A 27,875-nucleotide genomic window follows, 5' to 3' on the forward strand; every position below is an offset into this window, starting at 1 on the left:
TAGTTCTGGAACTATCAGTTTCTGTGTTCAAGATTCTGCAGTACACTTGATGAGACAAAATAAACATAAGAAAGTAAGAGGCAGCTGCTGAAACTTAGGCTGTGCTCATTAGAAAAACAGGGATCCCAAAATGGTATATTCGATTAGAATATAAGCTGGAGAACTCATCTGTTCTGTTCAACACCATGTCATAGAATAATGCCTGACCAATAAGGCCTGACAAGTAAATGAATTACCAACATTTAGGTAAGTGATGGCCTTGGGATGAAAACTCAGATCTCTCAGGTTGAGGAATGTAAACCGTAATTTGTAGGCTGTGGGAAGAGTTTTCATGTGAGAAGGTCATGGACACACACACACACACATATACACACACATGTGCAAAGAGGTCTTACAGAAGTTAATTCAGCACCAGTATAAGGGTAGACTGTAGAGAGCAGAGTAGACGACAGAGTGGGCATCAGCGAAACCATTTAAATAGCCCTGAAATGACAGAACTGTTGAGACCAGCCTAAATGCCATGAAATATAGTTTATTTTGTATATGTAAAATACAAAATTATTTAAGTAGTACAGAAGGTATAAATACCCCAAAAGCTAAGAATCAGATTAGAGAATTATCACCCACTAAATTGTCTTTTAACTTTTTATAATACATACACTTATGAGATTCTAGAATTTTTTGAAATTTTTCTTATAAATGTTTTAATTAGTAGAATCTACATTACCAAGAAATTTAAAAATAGAAATTCAAGTGAAGAGTGGATGACAGAGGATTCATTACTGATTCTTCTGAGATGTTAGTCTTAACTACAAGCATGTACAAATCTGTGTACAGAGTTCTTACTGATCATTCCATCATAAAAGAAAATTACCAGTTAACAAGAAAGATCACTCTACACGTAGGAGGATCTAGAAGTTCTGGCTAAATCTCCCTTTTCTTATCCATAAATCTGAGATTTACTACTTTTTTTAAGATTATTTATTTATTTATTTGAAAGAGTCACAGAGAGAGACAGACAGAGAGGTCTTCTATCCACTGGTTCACTCCCCAAATGACTGCAATAGCCAGAGCTGAGCTGATCTGAAGCCAGGAGCCAGGAGCTTCTTCCGGGTCTTCCATGTGAGTGCAGGGGCCCAAAGACTTGGGCCATCTTATACTGCCTTCCCAGGCCATAACAGAGAGCTGGATCGGAAGTGGAGCAGCTGGGACTCAACCAGTGCCCATACCGGATGCTAGCACTGCAGGTAGCGGCTTTACCCATTGCACCACAGCACCGGCCCCAAGATTTATTTCTATGCTATCCTAGTTTCCATTCAGATAAACAGATTAACATTTAAGAGGTAAGCAAATTCATTAAAACAGTCACAAAAGTGAGTTAATGAACAAGGTTCTAATAAATTAACAACTTCCTAATAAGAGCATTCTTCTGTGTGTGTATATATATATGTATATATATATATAACTAAGAAAAAATACATTTATTGTTTCCACCCCAAAAAAGCCACGAAGAGTCAAAAAAATGGCCAAATTAAAGCAAAGGAGGTGGGCATTTGGCCTAGCAGTAGAAGCTACTTAAGATGCTCATATCCCACATCAAACCACCTCAGTTCTATTCCTGGCTCTGGTTCCCAATTCCAGCTTCCTGCTAAAGCTGATCCTGGGAGGCAGCAGGTGATGGCTCATGTAAGTGAGTCCCTGACACTCATGTGGGAGACCTGGCTTTGGGTCACTGGTCCTTGCACGCATTTGGGGAGTTAACCAATGAATGAAGCTCTGTTTCTGTTTAAAAAAAAAAAAAAAAAAAAAAAAAAAAAAAAGAAGTGAAGGACTTTATTCAAGCCCACTGTTATCTGGAAGCTGAGAAAGTATTTAACAAAAGGGGACCCAGAGCCGCAGTCAGAGGTCTAACCTACTATGCCACAGTGCCAGCCCCAACTTTTTAAAAAATTTAAGCATGTGGGGCTAATGCTATGTAGTGGGTAAAGCTGCCACCTTCAGCACTGGCATCCCACTCGGGCACCAGTTCAAGACCCAGCTGCTCCATTTCTGATCCAGTTCCCTGCTGATGTGCCTAGGAAAGCAGCAGCAGAAGGCCCAAGTCCTTGGGCCCCCGTACCCATGTGGGAGACCCAGATTGAAACTTTTGGCTCCTAGTTTCAGTCTGGCCCAGCTTTGCTCATTATGGCTATTTGGGGAGTGAAGCAGCAAATGGAAGATGTCTCTCTCTCTCTCTCTGCCTCTCCCTCTCAAAAATCTTTTAAAAAGAAAATATAAGCACTTGCATCACTTGCACCTCATAGTTAGCAACTTCTCATATGGTATAAAAATTATGAAGAATGACAAATGTCTACATAAACCACTAGCAGCTTATTATATAGTATTGCCTTTTTCTAAGGACTAAAAAAAAGCTTGAGAAAATATAATCATCTGTTAAATAAATCTAACACACACACACACACACACACACAGAGGCACTAAGAAATGTGATTTCTCAAAAATTCTCTGATAGCTACACAGCACAGTCTGTATCTATGACCATGTACAGTCAGGGAATGGCTTCCTCTACAGAGGAGGCAAAAAGAAGACAAAATACAAATGCCAAAGAAATTACTAAAAATTAGTTTAGAATGAGCTGTATGGGCCAGCACTGTGCTGGTGCAGTGAGTTAAGGGGCTGCCAACAACACATCATCCCATATGAGTGCTGATTCAAGTCCCAGCTGTTCCACTTCTAATCCATCTCCATGCTGATGTGCCTGAAAACGTAGCAGAAGGTGGTCCAAGTCCTTGCCCCCCTGCACCCACATGGGAAACACAGATGGAGCTCCTGGCTCCTGCCTGAAACCTGGCCCAGCATTGAGTTGTTGTGGCCATCTGGGGAGTGAACCAGCTGATAGAATATCCCTCTCAGTCTCTTCCTCTCTCTAACTCTACCTTTCAAATAAAATATATCTTTTTTTTAAATGAGTCTTTACAACAACTTCTTAGCAAATGATGTAATTAGAAAAATTTTTACCAGCTTTGGACCACTTCATATATGCAAAAACAGTAAAGGCATCTCTGCTGCAGAAACTCAGTCCATTCGAAGAAAATCTTACTTATTTTTCCTCACAAAACCTTTTTTTATGCTACTCATATCTCGAATTCTTTTCCTTTTTATCTTTTCTAAACACTGTCTTAAAAACCACTCAAAATAGGAAAATGTTCAATGAAATATTCAAAATAAAAAACATTTTTGAAATATAAAATGCCAAATCCTTTCCAATAATACTTAAAGTTTTCATTCAAGTACCATCCGCAAAAACTTTTCAAGGCAGAAATATCAACCAAATATACCCTTAAAATTAAATCATGCATGAACAAGATCATCTTTTTCAAATGGCACATGCTCCACATGCTGCTTCCCAAGGCAAGGCTTGCGTGCCTGGCTCGGGGCCAGCTGCCAGCTCAGCAGGGTGCTGATGCCCATGCTGACCCCCTGGCAGCATGTCACTTCTGAACTGTGCACAAGTGGAGAGTTTATTCAGCACCTCCCTCAAACACAGCCCACTGCCCATCATTCTGCTATGTAATCATAAGACCAAGTTATTTTTTTGACAGTACCAAAGCCAGATTGAGAATCTTAATGAACAGTTTGCTACAACCAGAATTTCAACTGTTTCAGACTCACTTAACTGTTGTCGAAATAAATAACTGCACTTAGCACTAAGATTTTATGCTGGGTCACAAGGGCAATTTAGTTTTTATAAAAGCAAAATCATTTTGGCTCTGTCTCCTGATGCTCTTTTATACATTACCTAAAAATGCCACTACAAGTTCAATTAAATGGATAAACAGAGGAACAACTCCAAGAGGTCAATGATTCAAAGCAAAACAATTCTTAAATATGCATATGATGCCTTAATCATACAACAGGAGTAAATTACTGCTATCAAAAAAAACCAGCTACCCAAGTATTCACCCACACCTAATTTGGAGCAAAACTTTTATGAAACGCTACAGAAAGAAAAGCAACCTACTTAACATTAATATTTAATCACCACAAACTTTTTTTGAAACGAGGTTAAGCATAAAATATGTGAAATATTTAATCGATAGTCCCTCATGCTTTGGAATCAATTCTAAATCTCAAGCCACCAAAAGGACAAATTTGCCACTCTGTCTAGCTAAAAACTGTCCTCAAAACTCAAATAAGTGTGGGCTATGCAAATCAAATATATTTCTGCATAATCCAAAGAACACTCGATTCCTCCTGAGCCCAGGTAAGACATACAAACACACTCAGACATATATCCAAAATCCATAAAAGGAATGATGACAATAAAGATGCACATGACTGTAGAGAAGGGTGTGACTCGTAACAATGGACAACAATGACAACATTTCCAAGCTTGCTCCTCAGCCTGTGGAATGCAATACAGTCATGTTCCCAGAAGCCTGGGATGATGAACCTGGCCAGCTAACAACAAAAAAAGAGCCTCAAACTCAAAGAGCACGGAGGCTCAAGTTCTAGTTTTGTCACTTCCTGGCTGGCTGATTACGTGGACTAGTTACTTGCTCCTTTTTGAACCAAGGTTGCATCATTTATAAAAGGGGGGTTATAGTAGTGACTTGCTACATTTGCTTTCTCTCTCCCTCTCTCATATATATATGTATGCACATATATATATGTATGTGTATATATATATGTATATGTATATATTATACAATTTTTTTCTTTTCTGTTTTATTAAGCAGTTGCAAAGTGTGCTTAAGTTGCAGACATCAGTGACACTTCACTTCAGAAATATCTATTGTACTAATGGGCTTGTAGAAATAATTTATAGTCATCAGAAATGTCTAGCACACTTCTCAAACTCTGTCATGAGAGCTGGCTGCCATTGTGTAGCAGTAGGTCCAGCAGCCACTTGTATCTAAGTGTTGGCTGGAGCTCCGACTACTCCGGTTCGGATCCAACTTCCTGCTCACGGACCTGGAAAGACAGCAGATGAGGACCCGCCATGTGGGAGACCAGGCTGGAGCTCCTGGCTTCAGACCAGCTCACCTCTTGGCTGTTGAAGCCATTCAAAAAGTCAACCAGCAGATGGAAAATCTCTCCCTCTGCCACTGTGCTTTCCAAATAAATAAATAAAAAAATAAAAATAGTAAACAAAAAACAACCTGGAGGACCTGTGAAACCACAGACCACTTGGTCCCACCCCCAGAGCTTCCTATTCAGGTGCTCAGAAATTTGTACTTTAGCAAATTTCCAGGTGATGCTGACGGTCCTGAAACCAGAATTTGATAACAACAGTCATGGAGACACACTCAGTAAGTTTACCAGTGGTTCTCAATTATATGTGCCTACAAATCACCTGGAGTTCTTCTTGAAATATGTAGTCTGCTTCAGTAGGTATGGGATAGAGTTTGAGATTCTGCAACTACAACCAGCTTCCAGGTGATGTAATTCTATAGGCTCTCCATAATGGCTACAAATTAAATCACTTCCAGAATTTCAAAATACAGTGATACCCACCCTGGACTGATGGAATCAGAATTTCTGGAGTAGCAGGAAGTCTGCACATTTCAAAAAGGAGAAGAAGAAAAGGGAAGGAGAAATGAAAACGGAAAGAGGAAAAAATCTCCACAAATGCTTCTTATGTGCACCCAAGAATGGAAAACCAGGGACCAATTTGTGGGGCAGTGGGTTAAAGCCCCAGCCTGCAGTACCAGCATCCCACATGAGTGCTGGTTTGAGTCCTAGCTACTGCACTTCCAATCCAGCTTTCTGCTATGGCCTAGGAAATGAGTAGAAGATGGCCCAAGTCCTTGGACCCCTACACCTGCGTGGGAGACCTGGAAGAAGCTCTTGGCTCCTGGCTTTGGATCAGCTCAGCTCTGACCGTTGTGGTCATTCGGGGAGTGAACCAGTGGATGCAAGATCTTTTTCTCTCTCTGGCTCTACCTTTCTCTGTAACTCTTTCAAATAAATAAAAACAAAGCTTAAAAAAAAAAATGGGGAGTGAGAGGCCCAGCACTGTGGCGTAGCGGATAAAGCACCCGCGTGGGAGACATGGAAGAAGCTCCTGGCCCCTGGCTTCAGATGGACAAAGCTCATCTCTGGAGTGAACCAGCAGATAAAAGACCTCTCTCTGCCTCTGCCTCTCCTGCTCTGCAACCCTGCCTTTCAAATATATAAATAAATCTTTAAAAAGAAAGAGAAAGACTGGAAAATCAGTGATAAGGCAAATTTTAAAATTATAGTCTTAAATCTAAAGAATATGTTTTTAATCATGGATTTTAGTCACTGCAAAACCTTCCCAATTTTCATCTAGTTCTTCAAATACAGGATCTTAGACATATGATCTCCTCCTACATCCAAACTGTGACACTGCTCCCACACTCCCAAACTGAGTCTTGTTTTCATCTTCTGTGGTCTTAACAAAAAGCCTGCTTCTTTTACTTATAGCACTTTCATCTGTCAGCCTTCCCCATCTCAGTTAATGGCACCTCATCCTTTCTGTTAATCAAGCCCAAACTCTTCAAGTGATTCTCCCATTCCCCTTTCATACAGCTTTGCTGAGGTAAAACACAAAATCAACTACACATATTGAAGTTATGCAATTTGGTGAATTTTGCCATATCGTCTCCACAAGTAAGGTAACGCACACTCATCACCTCATGCTCCATGTAACGTACTCCACCCATCACAAGGCAACCACTGATCTGCCTCTCTCATTATAATTTACATGTTCTACAATGTTACATAAACAGAACTTTACAGTATGTATTTTTATCTGACTTTCTTCACTCAGCATAATCATTCTGAGATTGATTGATTTGGTTGCACTATCAGTTAGTTCATTCATATTTACTGCTGCATAGTTACAGACATACCACTATTTGCTTAGCCATTCATCTGTTAATGGACATTTCAGCTGTTTTCAGTTTGGGGCTATTACAAATAAAACTGCTATGAACAATCATGTACTAGTCTCTGCGCAAACATATAATCCCTCTCTCTTGGGTAAATACCCAGAAGTAGAATGGCTAAATCATATGTTGTTACGTGCATATTTAGATTTCTAAGAAAACTGTCAAGCTGTTTTCCAGAGTGGATGCACTATTTTCTATTTCCACAAGCAGCATATGGGAACCCCAGTACCTCCATATCCTCATCAGCACCCAGGAGGGTCGGTCTTTTCAATCTTAATCATAATTTTAATCATTCTAACGAACGTGCACTGTGGTTTTTAACTTGCATGTCACTACTAGCAGATAAAGTCAAGCATATTTCCATGTGCCTATCTGCCATTCATTTATTTCCTCTGGCGAAGTGCCTAAAATCTTCTGGCCATTTTTTTCATTAAACTTATGCATTTTTAAATAAATTTTAAGTTCTTTCTTTTTAAAATTTTGTCTATTTGAAAGGTAGAGAAGCAGACAGACATCCATCTCCCATCTACTGGTTCATTCTCCAAGTGCCCACAACAGCCACAGCTGGGCCAGGCTGAAGCCAGGAACCCAGGTCTCTATCCAGGTCCTCCCATTAGCAGGGAAGTAGAATCCAAAGAGCCAGAACTTGAACTCAGGCACTCTGGGATGTGTACATACCAAGTGGTGTTTCAACTGCCACACCAAATGCCTACCCTCTTAATTTCTTAACCCAGTCATTTATTTCTATCTGTACACATGCATAAATACTTATTTTATTCTTTGTGTTTTAATCCAATATATCCGTTACTTATTACTTGCTCAAGCTTGGCAACTGGGGGTTCTTTTCAGGTTGTCACTATGTCATTCTGAAACTTTAAAGCTTCTATGAAAAGCACAGAAAATTAGAAAAAAAAATCTTTTTTTACCTTGAGTTAGGCAAAGATTTCTTAAATGTGACACCAAAAGCTTAATATACAAAACACAGCTGGATTTCATCAAAATCTAAAATGCCTTTAAGAGACAACAAGCTGCAATCATGAAGAAATGTTCACAAAACAAGTATTTGGGGGCTGCTGTGTGGATCCAAAGCCAAGAGCCAGGAGATTCTTCTGGCTCTCCTACGTGGGTGTAGGGGCCCAGGCACTTTGGAGTCATTTGAGGAGTGACCCAGCAGATGGAAGGCCTTTCTTTCTGTCTCTCCCTCTCTCTGTCTGTAACTCTGCCTCTCAAATAAATAAATACATTAATCTTAGAAAAAAGGGAAGGGAGGGGGTGGGACAGGGGAAGGGAAGGAGGAAGGAAGGATTAGGAAGAAAGAAACTAAAATCTAAAATGCTGGCAAGGATGTGGGCAAACTGGAACTCACAACATTGCTGATAAAAATGTACGGTAAGGACGGCACTATGGCATAGTGGGTAAAACCACCGCCTGTGATGCTGGCATCCCAAATAGGTGCCAGTTCGAGTCCCAGCTGCTCTATTTCCAATCCAGCTAATGCGCCTGGGAAAGCAGTACAACATGGTCCAAGTCCTTGGGCCCTTTTACTGATGTGAGAGACCTGGAAGAAACTCCTTGGTCCTGGTTTCAGCCTGGCCCAGCCTTGGCCATTGCGGCCATCTGGGGAATGAATCAGCAGATAGAAGATCTCTGTCTCTCCCCTTTCTCTCTGTAACTCTGCCTTTCAAATACATAAATCTTAAAACAAGCAAACAAAAAAGTAAAGTGGTACAGCTGCCATGGAAAACAGCTTGGGAGTGCCTCAAAAACTCAACATAGGGGTGGGGATTTGGCCTGGTGCTCAAGATACCAGTGAGATGCCCACATCCCGTCCGAGTGTCTGGGTTGTTTCTGGTCTGGCTCCTGACTCCAGCTTCCTATTTATGAAGACCCTGGGAGGCAGAGGTGATGGTTCAAGTACCTGGGTTCTTGCTACCACTCTCTCAAATTAACTTTTTATTAAAAAAAAAAAAAGCTCAAATATAGAATTAGCATTAAAACACAACTAATTCCACTCCTAGGTATATACCCAAAAGAACGGAAACAGTCCAACAAAAATTTGCACACAGTAATTGATAGTAGCACTATTCATAATAGCCAAAAGGTTTGGAAATACCCAAAATGTCCATCAATAGAGAACAAACAATATGTGGCATATCCATTCAGAGGAGTATTATTTAGGTATATAAAAAAATAAAGTACTAATACACACTGCAGCATGGATGAACCAGGAAACACTACTTTAAATGAAAGCAGTCAGGCACAAAAGGTAACATTGCACAATTCCATTTATATGAAGTATCTAGAACAGGATAAGTCAAACAAACTACATTACTTTTTGCCAGGCTGGGGCCGGAGGCCAAAGGGAATGACTCCTTAATAGGTATGAAGTTTCTTTTGGGGATGATTAGAATGTTCTAGAACACTGGGCCTGCAGTATGACACAGCATCTTAAGCTGCCACCTACAATTCCTGCATACAACATGGGCTCCAGTTTTATTCCCATCTGTTCTACTTTTAATCCAGCTCCCTGCTAATGCACCTGGGAAAACAGAAGACAGATCAATTACTTGGCCCCTGATATTCACATGGGAGAACTGCATGGAGTTTCAGACTCCTGGCTTCAGCCTAGCCCAGCCCCAACTCTTGCAGTCATTTGGGGAGTGAAGCAGTAGATAGAAATCTCTATGTCTTTCCCTCTCTCTAATTCTGCCTTTCAAATAATAATAATAAAAAGTTTTAGAACTAAATAGTGGTTATAGTTACACAACACTGTGAGCAAACTAAAGGCCACTGATCTAAATACTTTGAAATGGAGAATTCTGCTATAATTTATGACAAAAAATGGATAAACATGGTGAAATACTTGGAGGCCATGTACTGAATTCTGCATCTTGCTCTAAAATACTTTTTTTTTTTTAAAGATTGGTGGACAAATAAAAGGATAGGTTGATAGATGTGCTAACACAAGTATGGTAGAATCTAGGGGATAGGTATATGGTTTTTCATACAAAATACTTTTTTTAAAAAGATTTATCTTTTATTTATTTAAGAGGCAGAGTTACAGACAGCAAGAGGGAGAAAGAGAGATCTTCCATCTGCTGGTTCACTCCCCAGATGGCCAAAACAGCCAGAGCTGGGCTAATCTGATTTTATGAGCCAAGAGCCTCCTCCAGGTCTCCCACGTGAGTGCAGGAGCCAAAGGACTTGGGTCATCTTCCACCGCTTTCCCAGGCGCATTAGCAGGGAGCTGGATCAGAAGTGGAGAGCCAGGACTTGAACTGTGCCCATATGGGATATTGGCACTGCAGGCAGAGGCTTAACCTACTACACCAAAGCGCCAGCCCCACAACATACTTTCTTGTTCTATATATTTGAAACCTTTCATAACAAGATTTTTGAGTAAAAAGTTATATTGGATATGCATTTTCACACTATATCCCTGTTCTGCACTGAAGCCTACCTCAAGAAATTTTAATATATATCCTAGTCAAGTTGACTTCAAGTTACTCGGGGCGGGGGGGGGGGGATTTCTCTGAGCTGTTCTCTCTTTTCTCTGAGAAACGTCTCCTCAGCAATTGGCAGATGCAGAAGCCATGATCATACTGCATGACTTAGCCCAATGGACTGTATTAAGATTGCCTGATCCAAGTCAGATCAATGAAAATCTTTCTCCCAGAAACTTAGGGGGCCAGAGTTGTACCACAGTGAGTAAAGCCACTGGTAGCCTGTGACACCAGCATGCCATAAGGATGCCAGTTCATATCCCAGCTGCTCCACTTCTGATCCAGCTCCCTGCTAATGGCCTGGGGAAAGCAATGGAAGATGGTCCACGTCTTTGGGCCTCTGCCACCCACATGGGAAACCCAAATGAAGCTCCTGGCTTCAGCCTGGCCCATCCTTCGCCATTGCAGGCATCTGGGGACTAAACCAGTGGAGAGAATATAACTCTTTCATAATAAATAAATCTTTAAAAAAAGAAAGGGGACAGAGAGAGAAACATGGAAAGGTATAAAAACTTGAATTAATTCTGAGCTGAAATTAAAGAATAGGTTAAAAAATCTGGAATTTAGCAGGGGATCACCTTATACCATGTGCATGCAGAAGCAAAAAAGGCCATTTTGCAGATAACAAAGCAGCAGAAGGAGAGAATGAAGGAAAGATATTTTGCCTTCCTACTGGTTTTAGTTTCCTTCAGATATCTGACTCTATTCCTGATTTCTGTTGCTTGGGATATCTTCTTCCCTCCACCATCCCCAATAAATTTCTTTTTAAGTTCAAACTGGCTTAGGTTAGCATCTCTCAAGTACTGCAAAAAGAACTAAGATCCTGAGGCCAGCACTATGGCACAGTAGGTTAAGCCACTGCCCACAATGCTTGCATGCCGTACGAGTGCTAATTTGAGTCCCAGCTCTTCTACTTCCAATCCAGCTCTCCTCTAATGCGCATGGCCAAGTGTAGAAGACAGCCCACATTGTAGGCCCCTGCCACCCACACGGGAAACCCAGATGGAATTCCTGGCTTAAGCCTGACCCAGACCTATCCATTATGGCCATCTGGGGAGTTAATCAGCAGACACAGATCTCTCCCCAGCCCCCATCCTAAATTTCAAATAAATAAATAAATCTTGGGGCTGGCGCTGTGGCACAGCAGGATAAAGCCCTGGCCTGAAGTGCCGGCATCCCATGTGGGTGCCGGTTCTAGTCCCTGCTGCTCCACTTCTGATCCAGCTCTCTGCTATGGCCTGGGAAAGCAGGAGGAGATGGACCAAGTTCTTGGGCCTCTGCACCCACAGGAAGACCCAGAAGAAGCTCCTGCTCCTGGCTTAGGATAGGCGCAGATCCGGCCATTGCAGCCATCTGGGGAATGAACTAGCAGATAGAAGACCTCTCTCTCTCTGTCTCTTCCTCTCTAACTCTTTCAAATAAATAAAATAAATTAAAATAAATAAATAAATAAATCTTTAAAAAAAGTGTTTTAAAGAACTTAAACACAGGGCCAGTGCTGTGGCACAGAGGGTTAAAGCCCAGCCCACAGTGCTGGTATCCCACATGGGTACCAGTTTGAGTCCCAGCTGTCTGCTATGGCCTGGGAAAGCAGTGGAAGATGGCCCAGGTCTTTGGGCCCCTGCACCCGCATGGGAGACCCAGAAGGAGTTCCTGGATTCTGGCTTTGGATCAACACAACTCCAGCCGTTGCGGCCAATTTGGGAGTGAACCAGCAGATGGAAGACCTCTCTCTCTCTTTCTCTCTGTCTCTCCTGTCTCTCAGGTTAACTGACTTTCAAATAAAAAATTACATCTTTAAAAAATAAATAAATGTATTTTAAAAAATAAGAAAGAGGAGGCTGGCGCGGTGTCGGCATCCCATATGGGCGCTGGTCCTAGTCCTTGATGCTCCTCTTCCAATCTAGCTCTCTGCTGTGGTCTGGGAAAGCAGTAGAAGATAGCCCAAGTCCTTGGGCCCCTGCATCCACATGGGAGACCCGGAAGAAGCTCCTGGCTTCAGATCGGTGCAGATCTGGCCGTTGCGTCCAACTGGGGAGTGAACCAACGGACGGAAGACCTTTCTCTCTGTCTTTCCATCTCATTGTCTGTAACTCTACCTCTCAAATAAATAAATAAAATATTTTAAAAAATAAAAGTAAAACCCTGTCCTTGTTACTAGCACAGTATTTCATTATTTTACATTGTTGACAGAATGTTTATACATTAACATTTTTAATGGCTACCCCTGAACAGACCTGCTCATTAATACTTTAATCTTCATTTCATAATTTAGGGTTATCATGAGGCTCAGCTACTTGCTATGATATAACATACTATTTCTGGGAACAGAGTTGTGGTACGGTGCGTTAAGCTGCTGTTTGTGATGCCAGCACCCTACAATAGGCCCAGCTGCTCTGCTTCTGATCCAGTTCCTATTAATGTGCCTGGGAAGGCCACAGAGGATAAGCCAAGTCCTCGGGCCTCTGCCACTCACATGGGAGACCTGGATGAAGTTCCAATCTCCTGGCTTCAGCCTGGACAAGCTCTGGCTGTTGCAGCCATCTGTGAAGTACACTAGAGAATAGAAGTTCTGTCTCTTTTTTTCTCTCTCTCTTTCAAATAAAATAAATCATAAAAATAGAAAAAGGAAAAAAAAAGATATTTGAACCCAAGAATAGCAGAATCTACTTTTCTGAAAAGCTTATGTATTGTCATGAGCTACCTAATTCCAGGTGGCAGGACTGCACAAGAAATGGATGCACACCACAGGGGCGGACGCCCATTTCTTATCAAGGGATGGACAACAAATATTTCAGATTTTGTGGTCATACCATCTGGTACAACTACTCAACGTCCCTGTTTTAGTACAAGAGCAGCCACAGACAATACATAAACAATAAGTGGGATTATGGTCAAATAAAATTTTATCTATGGACACTAAAATCTGAATTTCATAACATTTCCCTGTGTCATCAAATACTGCTCTTAATTTTCCCAAAAACACTAAAATATGCAGGGCCAATATTGTGGCTTAGCAGGTAAATCTGCCATCTGCAACTCCAGTATCCCATATGGGCACGGGTTCATGTCCTGGCTGCTCCACTTCTGACCCAAGTCTCTGCTAATGGCCTGAGAAAGGCAGCAGAGGATGGCCCCTGTCACTCCATGGGAGACCTGGATGGAGTTTCTGACTCCTGGCTTTGACATGGCTCAGTCCTGGCCATTATGGCCACTTGGGGAGTAAAGCAGTGGATGGAAGCTCTCTTTCTGTCTCTCCCTCTGTCACTGCAACAAACTTTCAAATAAATAAATTTTTAAAAAAATTTTGAAATGTAAAATCCATTCTTTGCTTGCAGGTCTCACAAAAATATGCAGTTAAATCTGGCTCCACAGCTACAGTTTGCCAACTTCTGTTCAGAAAGAAAGAAAAGACAATCAGGTCTCAGGTGGCATGCCAGACAACTATGTGTAAGTGGTAAATACACGCCACAGGGCAGAGTCCTACACTTGGCCTCAGGTAGCTGAAACACAGGTGAGGTGGTCTCCTTCGAGGTGGAGATTTTACACACTCTTTTCCTTGTGAGTTCTCTTCTTTTACTCTCCCACTTTTAGGAACCTCTATCCTCTTGCCAAATCACTATCTACTCTTCTTTCCCTTTCTCTGGGCAATCCCCCCCAGCCATCTAATAGGAAAACCAAATGACAGCATATTTGATATAGTTAGTAGGTCTCTGCCTCTTCTTAGCTGCTTTTTTTTTTTTAAAGAGAATTATTTAGACACAGAGAGAGGCAGAGGCAGAGAGAGATAGAGAGAGACCTTCCATCTGCTGGTTCACTCACAAGATGGCCATAGTGGCAGGGGCTGCACCATCTGAAGCCAGGAGCTTCTTCCAGGTCTCCCATGCAGCTACAGGGGCCCAAGGACTTGGGCCATCTTCCACTGCTTTTTTAAATATTTATTTGAATTTATTTGAAGGGTAGAGTTACAAGAGTGGGGGGAGGGGAGCTGGTGCCTTGGCTCACTTGGTTAATCCTCCGCCTGCGGCGCCGACATCCCATTTGGGTGCCAGGTTCTCTCTGTCTCTCTCTCTCACTGTCTATGACTCTACCTGACAAATAAAATAAAAAATAAAAAAAAAAAGAGTAGGGGGAGATAGTTGTTGGGAGTAGAGGAGGTCTTTCATCTACTGGCTCACTCCCTAAAAGGCCACAATGGCCAGGGCTTGGCCAGGGCTTGGCCAGGGCTGGGCCAGGACAAGCCAGGAGCCAGAAACTTGAGCAGCACCCATGCACGTGGGTCCGGGGGCCCAAGGACTTGGACCATCTTCCGCTGCTTTCCCAGGCCATAAGCAGGGAGCTGGATCAGAACTGGAGAAGCCACGACTCGAACCAGTGCCCATATGAGATGCTGGCATTGCAGGCGGCAGCTTAACTCATTATGCCACAATGCCAGCCCCTATTTATTTATTTTGAAAGTCAAAGTTGGAGAGAGAGAGAGAGAGAGAGAGAGAGGGAGAGAGGGAGAGAGGGAGAGAGGGAGAGAGGGAGAGGGGGAGAGGGGGAGAGGGGGAGAGGGAGGGAGGGAGGGAGGGAGGGAGGGAGGGATCGATCTATCTGCTGGTTCACTCACCAGATGGCCACAACAGCCAGTGCTATGCCAAGCTGAAGCCAAGAGCCAGGAGCTTCATCTGTGTCTCTCATATGGGGAGCAGAGGACCAAACACTAGGGGCATCTTCTGCGGCTTTCCCCAGGCCATTAGCACAGATCTGGTTCAGAGTGGAGCAACCAGGAAATGGCACCCCAGACAATGGATTTACCCACTATGCCACAATGCTGACTCCCCTTCTTAGCTATTTTTAATTTTGCTTTTCTGGGCTTCGTAGGTGGATTTAGAATTTCTCCTTCTATTTTTCTGGAACAATTTAAGAAAACTTGGATTAATTCTTTTTTAAATGTTTGTGGAATTCAGTGGCTAAGACATTTAGTTCTGGTCTTTTCTTTGTTGAGAGATAATTGCTGATTAAATTTTACTAGTCATTAATTTTGCTTTTCTACACAAGAGTTTTGCTTTACTGATTTCAAAAACATTAAAAAAAAAAAAACTGAGTAGGGCTAAGAGGCTTCGTTTATAGATTTCATTATTAGCCCAAATCTTAATTTAAAGGGGTCTTGAATGATAATCACTAGATTATATATATTTTAATTACTTGCTTAGCCTTACAATCTGTAATAATATACTTAATATATGTTATTGTCATATACATTATTATATGTAATGTGTAATAAAATGTAGATGTTCAACTATTCCAAACTAACATATTAAGCTCATGTATGCAGTCTGATCACAAATACTGCACCCCGGCTTCATACTGTTTTCTTGGAGCTGACTGTTGGTGGTATTGTTTTTAATGCCTAGCTTTCTTAAGTTGTCTCCTATTTGTATCTTTAATTACAACAATTGGTACTTAAAGTTCCCGGAACTCACCAAATGGAAGCTATCACCATATAATGAAGATATAGACGTTTGTCAACAGAACTCTTTATTTAAAGATATTACATAATGGTCTATCAACTTTCCATTTTCTTTAAGTTATGTACCCTTCTGTTGCTTATAAATGGAAACTTCCTAAACTTCTATGAATTATAAATAGCATACAGTGAAGTCAGCAGGATTGTAACACAGGAAACATCAAAACTATGGATTATGCATGAGAATGGTTAGGACTAACAGGATAATGTCACTAGAATATAAAAAGACATCCAAAATTAGAAAACACCTGTTTACTCATAGCTCTCTCAGACCACAGGTGCTTTGGTATTCAAAGCATCCACTTACAGTGACTCAAATTCCAGAGGAACCAGGGCAGTACCAAACTTACAAAGGACAATAAAATTCCCTACATATAAGTACTAAAATACTAAAAGGGGAAAGTGTTTTAAGGTTCTTTGTAAGTGTTTGGCTTACAAAGGAGAACTGGGAAGACAGAATGACAGGTTATATCTTTCAATGAATGACTGACTAAAGATCAAAGCTGTCATTTTTCAGCACCAAAGGAGTAGGTTAACTGCTAGGTATACAAATTTTAAAAAGAACTGAGACTTTTGTTTTCTTTTTAAAATCTGTATCCAATCAAACTAAAACTGGTTTAGGCAGGAACTCACCACCAGAGGGAGGGCTTACAAAATAGGAGAAATAAAATGTTAACAGAAATCAACAGCATAAAACAACTGAAAGTCACATTACGTTTTTGTTTTTTTGTTTTTTGCTTTTTTTTTTTTTTTTTTTTTTTTTTTTTTTTTGACAGGCAGAGTGGACAGTGAGAGAGAGAGACAGAGAGAAAGGTCTTCTTTTGCCGTTGGTTCACCCTCCAATGGCCACCGCGGCCGGCGCACTGCGGCCGGCGCACCGCGCTGATCTGATGGCAGGAGCCAGGTACTTATCCTGGTCTCCCATGGGGTGCAGGGCCCAAGCACTTGGGCCATCCTCCACTGCACTCCCTGGCCACAGCAGAGAGCTGGCCTGGAAGAGGGGCAACCAGGAAAGAATCCGGCGCCCCGACCGAGACTAGAACCCGGTGTGCCGGCGCCGCAAGGCGGAGGATTAGCCTAGTGAGCCTTGGCGCCGGCCATGGACTCTATTAATTTTTAAAAATACTTATTAATATGCTATTATCTCATCACACCTCACAAACACCACAAGGCAGGCACTGTTATTGTCCCCATTCTACAGATGAGATAATTGAGGGCTTACAGGACTCACTGCCAGCAAACAGCAAACACAAATGACAGCTTTGTATCACAGACAAGAAAATAAACACCACCGAAATGTGCAGAGTTTAAAAGAAACCAGGCTCCATGCCTCAAGGGAATTTCTGATCCAATTATTCTAAATACCTGACCAAGGGAAAGGATTTTATAAAAGAACTGTGTGTATGTGTAGATTCGCCATAGAAAATGCATGAATATACAGGTAGGACATGATGAAGATAAGGGTTCAGCAATCCCTATTATGTTGAATTAGAAAATTTCTAAGAATTAACAAAACTTTAATTAACTTTCAAGTCTATATTAAATTCAATTAGTGGAATGTATCTGTGTTAAACGGGATGAGTTTGGACTAATTATTTATAAGGTCCTGCTAAGAAATAAAATTCTATGATTGCAAGATAAACCCCATTCCATCTATTTATAACACAAATCTTTGTCTCTTAAACTGATATTTCTAGGCCGGCGCCGTGGCTCACTAGGCTAATCCTCCACCTTACTGTAGCGCCGGCACACCGGGTTCTAGTCCCAGTCTGGGCGCCGGATTCTGTCCCGGTTGTCCCTCTTCCAGTCCAGCTCTCTGCTGTGGCCCGGAAGTGCAGTGGAGGATGGCCCAAGTGCTTGGGCCCTGCACCCCATGGGAGACCAGGATAAGTACCTGGCTCCTGCCATCAGATCAGCGCGGTGCACCGGCCGTGGCGGCCACTGGAGGGTGAACCAACGGCAAAGGAAGACCTTTCTCTCTGTCTCTCTCTCACTGTCCACTCTGCCTGTCAAAAAACAAAACAAAAACAAAAAAAAACCTGATATTTCTGATCAAATAATAATAACATGATTAAACCTTTACTACATGAAACACATACACAAACTACTCCAGTTCTAAACAGCCATATTTTTGGGTTTGGTATCTTTGTACACTGATTCTTACAATGTACTAAAGTAGTTATTCTTGCCTGCTCAGAAAATATTTCCTCTGTGGTCTGGGCATATGACCTATGTTGACCAAGTATTAATCTCACTACCCTAAACACAGTGACTATTCAAAGACAAGCACGTGACAAAAGCAGAACCTTCCCTGAAATTAATATGCTGACACCAGGAAAGTTTTTTCTACTAGGATCCTAAACAGAACTGAGATGGGCTTGGAACTGTGCATGCCTTCCTTTCCAACAACGAGGCCAAGGTCTACAGTAACAGCGTAAGAAACTGAAGCCACGTGGAGGGAAGCAGAACTGAGAGAAAAGAGTGAACAAAGCCCTAATGACATCAATTTGGTCCTTGAATCCATTCCGATCCTTCCAGGTTAAAAAAGCGAAGGCATTGAATTTTTGCTTAAGCTTGTTTAATTTGGCTTTCTGACATTTGCAAACAAAGAGTCTCTATTGAACTAAGCCACAGATGACAGGCTTCAAAATGACTGCCAATTCTCAACGTTGGCAGTGACTGCCTTCAGCACTGTGATGAGAGGGATCGAGAGAGCTTCTCTGGAGGCAGAACGCACCGTGTGGAAGGGAGCCCATAGGCCACGCACTTCTCAGCCCTTAGCAGAGTGGGTCTTAGGAAATGACACCGGCAGATAAGTCAAGCAGTAAAGGAGTTTGGGGAGTCAAAGCAGGATGGGAAATGTTACTCAGGGAAGAGAGAATTAAAAATGTCAACTAAAATTTGATTCAGAACACATTTTAATGTACCAATTATTTTCTGGTTTAATTATTTCAGAAAAATACTGATCCTCTTCAAGCTGATTCTCTTTCTCCTAAAATGTACCCTGAATCATGTGTTACTCGTCAGGGGGAGGTTTACATTTCAGCTAAGTCCCCTCGTTTCCAGGCATTTTTCTAAAAAAAATTTTTGAGAAAACTGTAGATTCAGATAGAGTTGAAAAGGGAGATCCCTTGTACAGCTTCCCACGATAATAATCGTGCAAAACTACCATATAATAGCACAGCCAAATATTAACACTGATACAATATACCAGTCTTATTCCTATTTCCATCTAAAGCATTTTAGCCAGTCACAATGTCTTTGCTTTCATTCTACCAACTGTTCTAAATATTCTATTTGTTCCCAATTATTTCTTTTACCTCTTTTAACTGGTCTTCACTTACATTTAATTGTGTTAAGGAGTTTTAGGGTTCATACTATCCTACTCTTAGGTTTCTCAACATCCTCATTCTCGCTGTATATTTGTACTCAAATTCTATTCTAATTTTTCCAAAGAATGGACCTTGGAATTGAATCCCAGCTCTGCCTTATACTAGCTCCAGCGAATCATTTATCCTTTCAATATTTCCCTTACCTGTAAAATGAGAAAAGTAGGGGCCAGCGCTGTGGCACAACAGGTAAAGCCACCACCTGTGGTGCAGGCACCCCATACGGGTGCTGGTTCTAGTCATGGCTACTCCACTTCTAATCCAGCTCTCTGCTATGGCCAGGGAAAGCAGAAGATGGTCCACGTCCTCGGGCCCCTACACCCATGTAGGAGACCCAGAAGACACTGCAGGCTCCTGGCTTCGGATTGCCCAGCTACAGCCTTTGTAGCCTTTTGGGGAGTGAACCAGCAGATGGAAGAGCTCTCTCGCTCTCTCCCTCTGCCTCTGCCTCGCTGTAACTGCCTTTCAAATAAATAAGAGAATCTTTAAAAAATAAGAGTACTAATACTTCAAAGAGTTGCTCAAGATCAAAGGGGCCAACAAAGTGGCAGACACAGTACCAGACAGAGAGTAAGTATTCACTAAAATTAACCATGACAATTCAGTGTTCACTCAATGAAGACTTACTTACTTACTTACTTATTGAAAGAGAGAGACAGAGACAGCTCTCATCCACTGGCTCACTCCCCAAAATGTCCTGTCCAATCCTGGGAGGCAGGAACTCAATCCACATCCACCACACAGGCAGCAGGGACCCCTGATTTGAGCTATCACCTGTTCCTCCAAGGGTGTCCACTAGCAGGAAGGTGGAATTGAGAGCGCAGCCAGGACTTGAACCCATGCATTTTAATATGGGATACAAGTGTCCCAAATTGCATCTTAATACACTGTGCCAAATGCCTACATTCCAATGAAGACTTTTTTTTTAACACCAAGTTCACTCTTTCCAACCTCGTTAACACCTTCACCTTATCACTAAATGTACATTTGCTCAATGATTGAACAAAAATTATTCTTTACAAGTAGAGAAAATAAACGGATGAATCAAATATAAACTTCCACACTTCAAGATCGACAGCAACAATGCAAAAAAAAAAAGTTATATTTAAAATTCTATGATGGCCGGCGCCGCGGCTCAAAGCTAATCCTCCACCTAGCAGCGCCGGCACACCGGGTTCTAGTCCCGGTCGGGGTGCAGGATTCTGTCCCGGTTGCCCCCTTCCAGGCCAGCTCTCTGCTGTGGCCAGGGAAGGCAGTGGAGGATGGCCCAAGTGCTTGGGCCCTGCACCCCATAGGAGACCAGGAGAAGCACCTGGCTCCTGCCTTCGGATCAGCGTGGTGCACCGGCCACAGCGCACCAGCCATGGCAGCCACTGGAGGGTGAACCAACGGCAAAAGGAAGACCTTTCTCTCTGTCTCTCTCTCTCACTATCCACTCTGCCTGTCCAAAAAAAAAAAAAAAAAAAAAAAAGTTCTATGGTACTTTTAAAATGTTTTAAATTTCTTTTTTTGGCCGGCACCGCAGCTCACTAGGCTAATCCTCTGCCTGTGGAGCCAGCACCCTGGGTTCTAGTCCCAGTCGGGGTGCCGGATTCTGTCCCGGTTGCCCCTCTTCCAGTCCAGCTCTCTGCTGTGCCCCGGGAAGGCAGTGGAGGATGGCCCAGGTCCTTGGACCCTGCACCCACATGGGAGACCAAGAGGAAGCACCTGGCTCCTGGCTTCGGATCGGCCAGAGTGCCGGCCATAACACGCTGGCCTTAGCAGCCACTTGGGGAGTGAACCAACGGAAAAAGGAAAACCTTTCTCTCTCTATCTCTCTCCCACTGTCTAACTCTGCCTGTCAAAAAAATAAATAAATAAATAAATAAATTTTTTATGTATTTGAAAGGCAGAGAGACAGAGAAATATCTCTCATCACTGGTTCACTCCCCAAATGTCTAGAACAGCTGGGGCTAGGCCAGGCCAGTCAAAGCTCAGAAACTAAATTCATGTCTCCCACCTGGGTGGCAAGGCCCAACATACTTGAGCCATCACCTGCTGCCTCCCTGGGTGTGCATCAGCAGGAAGCTGGAATTGAAACTGGTGCTGGGACTCAAACCCAGACACACTAATAACGGATGAGGGCAGCCCACAGGGCATTTTGCTGTGCCAAATGCCTGTCCCAAGTTCTCAGGCACTTTTAATGGAGGAAGCAGTGCATATACTAGCTCTTTAAGAATTCTTTCATTCGATACGTAAATGAGAAAGAAGATCTGGAGTAGAAAAGGAGTGGGATACAGCATTTCATAGGACAAGGACATAAGGAAGGTACTAAAGGGGGAAAGGGGTGATGCACAGGACACAGTAAACAGTTCAGATAAGTCACATTAAAGTACTAGAATGAGGATAATGAAAACGTAAACTAAAGAAAGCCCCTTCGGAGTCAGCACTGCAGTGCAGCAGGTTAAAGCTGCCATCAACAGTTCTGGTATTCCAAATGGGTGCCAGTTCGAGTCCTGGATGACCCACTTCCAATCTAGCTTCATGGTAATACACCTGGGAAAGCAGTAGAAGATGGCCCAAGTTCTTGGGCCATGTGGGAGACCATGAAGAAGCTCCTGGCTCCTGGTTTTGGCCTGACCCAGCCCTGGCCATGCGGCCATTTGGGGAATGAACCAATGGATGGAAGATCTCTCTCTGTCTCAATGTTCTTCTCTCTCTGTAACTCTGCCTTTCATAAATAAATACATCTTTAAAACAAAAAGAATGTCAGTCCCAGATCCTTAAAGGCAAACCCAGAGACTGACTTTGAATTTGTCTACAATGAAACTTCACAGATTTTTAAGTAGCGCAATTGAAAGTTCCTAATTGTCTGGTAAAGGCTGAATGTTGGAATGGGCACTGTGGCACAGCAGGTTAAGCCACTGTCTGGAACCTCCCCATTCTGTATGAGAAGGACCAGGATCAAGTCCTACTCTTCTTCCAATCCAGCTTCCTGTTAATGCACCCAGGATGCAGACGATGGACTAAGCACCTGGGTTCTGGCCACCCAAGTCAGAGACCCAGAGTTGCTGGTTTCCTAGCTTCAGTCAGGCCCAGTCCCAAATGTTGTAGGCATTCAGGGACTCAACCAGTGGAAGAAGAGATCTCTCTTCTCAGCCACTCTGCCTTTCAAAAATAAACAAACAAATCTTCAAAAAAAAAAAAAAAAACAAAAAACCTGAATGTGCTGTAATGTGTAAAATGAACTAGAGATGTCTCTATATTTAAGTATGAGAAACCTGCAAATTAATCAGATGGGTAGAAAAAGCATTGAAAGAGGGCCGGCGCCATGGTTCACTTGGTTAATCCTCCACCTGCAGCACCGGCATCCCATATGGGCACAGGGTTCTAGTCCTGGTTGCTCTTCTTCCAGGCCAGCTCTCTGCTGTAGCCCAGGAGGGCAGTGGAGGATGGCCCAAGTGCTTGGACCCCTGAACCCACGAGGGAGACCAGGAGGAAGCAACTGGCTCCTGGGCTTCGGATCAGCACAGCGCGCCAGCCATGGTGGCCATTTGGGGGTGAACCAATGGAAGAAAGACCTTTCTCTCTGTCTCTCTCTCTCTCAAAAAAAAAAAAAAAAAAAAAAAAGCATTGAAAGAGAGTTTGAAGACAGAAATACTAACACAACCAAATTAGTAAGATTTGAAAATTAATGAAATTTGGGAAGATGATGAAGAAACTGAAGGTCATTTAGGTTTCAAGCCTTAGTCTACGAATTACACTTAAGAAAAGTAGGTGCCGGTGCCGTGGCTCACTAGGCTAATCCTCCGCCTTGCGGCGCCGGCACACGGGGTTCTAGTCCCGGTCGGGGCGCCGGATTCTGTCCTCTTCCAGGCCAGATCTCTGCTGTGGCCAGGGAGTGCAGTGGAGGATGGCCCAAGTGCTTGGGCCCTGCACCCCATGGGAGACCAGGAGAAGCCCCTGGCTCCTATCATCGGATCAGCGCGGTGTGCTGGTCGCAACGCGCCTGCCGCGGCAGCCATTGGTGGGTGAACCAACAGCAAAGGAAGACCTTTCTCTCTGTCTGTCTCTCTCACTGTCCACTCTGCCTGTCAAAAAAAAAAAAAAAAAAAAGCTCCCAGACTTAATAAAAAAAAAAAGTCCATTTTCCTAAATGCCATTATCATTTTTTAACTTCTTTATTAAACTTAACTTTTTGCCCGTGGAATAAAACAAATTATCCTTGTAAAAACATGGTATGGTCACTAATAAAAAGACTCAAGTAATTTGTAAGATGATAGGTATGCTAAGCAGGAGAGGGGAAGGAGCTACTTCTTATATTCAACATTTCATAACTTGCTTATTAAAAATAGAATTTGGAGGGCCAGAGCTGTAGTGTAGTGGGCTAAGCTTCTGCCTACAGTGCTGGCATCCCATATGGTTCATGTCCCAGCTGCTCCTCCTCCAAACCAGCTCTCTGTTTATGGTCTGAGAAAGCAGTGGAAGATGGCCTAAGTGCTTGGGCCCCTGCACCCACATGGGAGACCTAGAACAAGCTCCTGACTCTTGGCTTCAGATTGGCTCAGCTCCAGTCATTGATTGCAGCCATTTGGAGAGTGATCCAGCTGCTAGAAGACCTTTCTCTCTGTCTCTCCCTCTCTCTTTCTCTATAACTCTGCCTCTCAAATAAATAAATCTTTAAAAAAAGAAAAAAAAAACAGACTCTAGGATTCCTAATTCTTATCATCTGTTCACAAAAATAAGAACACCAAGATTCTTGTATCCATTTGTTCACTGGTATATCCTCAATTCCTAGAATTAGCACTCAATAAATATATTTGTTGAATGTATGCTTGAATGAGAAAAGATGTTTTTAAATTTTAAGAAAAGCTCTATGGTAGCCTCAATGCTCTGAGAAGTCAATGTTTTCCGTCAATCTTTCCTTTATTAAAATGGCCTTTCAGGGGAAGGGATTCGGCCTACGCGTTAATAAGACACCTGTGCCCTCTATCAGAGTGCTTGGTTCTGATGCCCAGCTCCAGCTCCTCACTGCAGGATCCCAATGCAGACCCTGGGAGGCAGCAATGACAGTTCAAGTGTTTGGTTCCTACCATCCTGGGAGACCAGGACTGACTTCCTGGCTCCAGGCTTTGGACCAAGGTCACTGGTAGCATTTGGGGAATAAACCAGCAAACAGGGGCCACTCTCTCGATTCCTTTCGCTCTGCGTGTCATTCTGCCTCTCAAATAAATAACTAAAGAAATATTCTGAAAAATGATCTGTAGCTAACTACTTTCAAAAATCTAAACAAACTGCAATAGATTCAGTGAAGGTTATAATAACCACTTTAAATACTAAAATATTAACCACTAAAAGCCAAACAAAAAAAAAATCTCAATTTCACATCATGAGACACAAAGAAAAAAATTTTCTGAAATTTTACAGATTTTTAGGTATACTCTATTTTTAGATTTGGTTCTACCTTACAGTTTGGAAATGTTAGTTCAGATGTGACATAGGCAAGCAAATTTATTTGTAACCAGAGGAAAATCAGAAAGTGTTTCCTTGCAGAGTTTACCATCTTACCAGGTCTTTCCTTCCCAGTGCCTTTTGACTCAGCGAATTTTTGTATCAAACTTTCAACTGTAGTATTAGCCATGTTATTTATAAATTCTTCATGGACCTATTAAAATGAGATAGAGATGATTTTTTTCTTTTCCCATAAACATTCTTACTTTCACGTAAAACTTCCAAAAAGCAATTAAAATAATCACACCAAAATACATTCTGTTGAGCCAAGGGTCTTTGAGAGCTTTCCTTTACCCAACCTGCTCTGTTTTAAAACTTGGTGTTAAGGGACAGTACTATGGCACAGTGGGTTAAAGCCCTGGCCTATAGTACCAGCATCCCATTTAGGCGAGAGTTTGTGTCCCTGCTGCTCCACTTCTGATCCAGCTCCCTGCTAATGTGTCTGGGAAAGCAGCAGAGGATGTCCCGGGTCCTGCACCCACATGGGAGACCCAGAAGAAGCTCCTGGCTCCTGGCTTCAGATTGGCTCAGCTCTGGCCGTTATGGCCATTTGGGGACTGAACCAGCGCTTGGACGACCTCTCTTTCTGTCTCTACCTCTCTCTATAACTGTCTTTCAAATAAATAAAATAAATCTTCAAAAAAAAAAAAAACAAAAACTTGGGGCTGGCGCCGTGGGGCAGTAGGTTAGTCCTCCACCTGCAGCGCCAGTATCCCATATGGGTGCCGGTTCTAGTCCTGGCTGCTCCTCTTCCAATCCAGTTCTCTGCTGTGGCCTGGGAAAGCAGTAGAAGATGGCCCAAGTTCTTGGGCCCCTGCACCCACATGGGAGACCGGGAAGAAGACCTTTCTCTCTGTCTCTCCCTCTCACTGTCTGTAACTCTGCTTCTCAAATAAATAAACTCTTTAAAAAAAAAAAAAAAAACAAAAAAAACTTCATGTTAGTAAATCTGTGCGGATCAACCTCTCCTTACACTAACTCCTTAAAAATGGCCTTACCGCCTTAAAAAGACAGTTCCCTGTTTCCAACTCTGACAATTTGAGAGACATAATTCTCATGATAAATAAAACTGACATAGGCAATGTAAACAGTTTCAGATTTTTAGTATTAAATAACAAATTTCATTTTTTGTACTGTTGAATTTCAATGCACTTCAAATTATCTTCATTAAAATTTTTTGTATTTTTGGAACATTTTTAAATACAAGTTTTATAACTTAATGAAGTTGCTGCTCTAAAGAGAAAAACTTAAAAAAAAGAATTTAAACCTTAATAACTTCAGAATTTTAATGTAAAGAGGATCAAGCATAATCAATTTAAAAAAGTAATTAGAAATATCATCTTTAAGAGTCGGCACTGTGGCATAGCGGGTAGAGCCACTGTCTGCAGTGCCAGCATCCCATATGGGTGCCGGTTCTAGTCCCGGCTGCTCCTCTTCCAATTCAGCTCTCTGCTATGGCCCGGGAAAGCAGTAGTAGATGGCCCAAGTGCCTGGGCCCCTGCACCCACCCACATGGGAGACCCAGAAGAAGCTCCTGGCTCCTGAATTCGGTTCAGCACAGCTCCGGCCATTGCAGCCATCTGGGGAGTGAACCACTGGATGGAAGACCCCTCTCTCCCTCCCTCCCTCGCATGCTCTCTCTCTGTGTAACTCTGACAAAGAGAGAGAGAGAGAGAGAGAGAGAGAGAGAGAGAAAGAAAGAAAGAAGAGAGAAAGAAAGAAAGAAAGAAAGAAAGAAGAGAGAAAGAAAGAAGAGAGAAAGGGAAGGAAGGAAGGAAGGAAGGAAGGAAGGAAGGAAGGAAGGAAGGAAGGAAGGAAGGAAGGAAGATCATCTTTCAAGGCCAACCAAAAATCCTATTTTATATTTAAGGCATATAAATATGTATCCTTTATCTGAAATAATTTAGCATCATATACGTTTTGGAAAGAGTAATACAAAGATTTTAAGAGTCACATATGAACAATATTTTCATAAATCAGTTCAATATAAAGTAAAAAAAACATACTTGGCCTATTTGCAAATGAATTTCCTTTATAGCATTAGACAAGGATCCTATAATTTCCTTTATGTGAATGAGATGAGTTTCTTCAATATCTTGAAATTTCTAGGTAGAAAATATAAAAAGTTAAATATATACAGTATACAGTATCTTATCTATAAACTATTATATATGACAGCGTGCACGTACATGTGTGCATATGTGTGTCCTGGAATCAAAATCAAAAGTGCTTTTAGGAATTATCTCAGTATAGATAACCAAACTAGCAAGTTATCATTATTACATGATGTTTAACAATGTCTCTGGACAAATGGGTGTTAGTGAGGCCTGAAATTTAGTATTAAGAAACAGTAACTTTTTCTTATGCTATTTCTTAGGCAAACATCAGCTTTTTCAGAGTTTGAAGATACAAGTCAACAGAATTAGGGTCAGAAAATTCGGAGACCTAGAAGAGAAGTGTTACAAAGCCAGTACTAGCTTAGTCCTGACGACTTCACAACCTAACAGCCCACAGACTCTCAGCATGTCTTTCCAGTTGTTCAAATGTCAGCATACAGTTTCCAGAAGAGGTCATCTGTGATGAAAGAAGTTCAGGAAAGCCTGAATATTCTATACCAGCAGTTCTCAACCCAAGATGGGGATGCATCCATCGCCAGGGGAACGTTCTGAAACCACAGAACACACACATCTCCACATGCTACCTGGGGAATGCAAGTGATCCCAAGTGACTCCACCATCTACCCCCAGAGAGGAAAGCACCGCTGGCCTCGGCTTCACAGTGAGCATACTAGACCCCGAGAAACACTGACACAGGAGGCGCATTCCACTTTGCTTACACAGCAGTTTCTAAATTTCCCTGACCTCACAACCCTTTTTGTTTTTCTACTTCCTGAACATGAGTATCTAAGAGAAGAGCAATATCCTTCAAACAGGCTGTGGGAAATGCTGAAGCACCCATTTCCAAACAAAATAATTTGTCATATCTGTTGTACACATCTTATGATCCATTTTCTCTCCAAATTAAATCACTTGTAAAAAAAGAAAGGAACTAAGTGGTTTGTTAT

At 42.2% G+C, this 27,875-nt stretch overlaps 1 protein-coding gene and 1 long non-coding RNA gene across 6 annotated transcripts in view; one reads left to right on the plus strand and one right to left on the minus strand.

Moving 5' to 3' along the window:
* FCHO2 (FCH and mu domain containing endocytic adaptor 2) overlaps positions 1–27,875 on the minus strand; it is a 129,465-nt gene that overhangs the window by 54,871 nt on the left and 46,719 nt on the right. For all 5 annotated transcript variants that reach the window (XM_051833239.2, XM_070056561.1, XM_070056564.1 and 2 more), the window contains 2 exons: positions 26,818–26,916; positions 24,869–24,965 (listed from right to left, as the gene is read on the minus strand). In XM_051833239.2, the coding sequence (XP_051689199.2) occupies positions 24,869–24,965; positions 26,818–26,916 (196 nt within the window). The remainder of the gene's footprint in view (positions 1–24,868; positions 24,966–26,817; positions 26,917–27,875) is intronic.
* On the plus strand, positions 42–27,869 carry LOC138845164 (uncharacterized). The gene is made up of 3 exons (XR_011381966.1): positions 42–246; positions 13,759–13,934; positions 27,189–27,869. It is a non-coding gene; the product is annotated as an uncharacterized lncRNA (long non-coding RNA).

This window comes from Oryctolagus cuniculus, chromosome 14 (genome assembly GCF_964237555.1).
Source record: "Oryctolagus cuniculus chromosome 14, mOryCun1.1, whole genome shotgun sequence".
Taxonomy (NCBI): Eukaryota; Metazoa; Chordata; class Mammalia; order Lagomorpha; family Leporidae; genus Oryctolagus; species Oryctolagus cuniculus.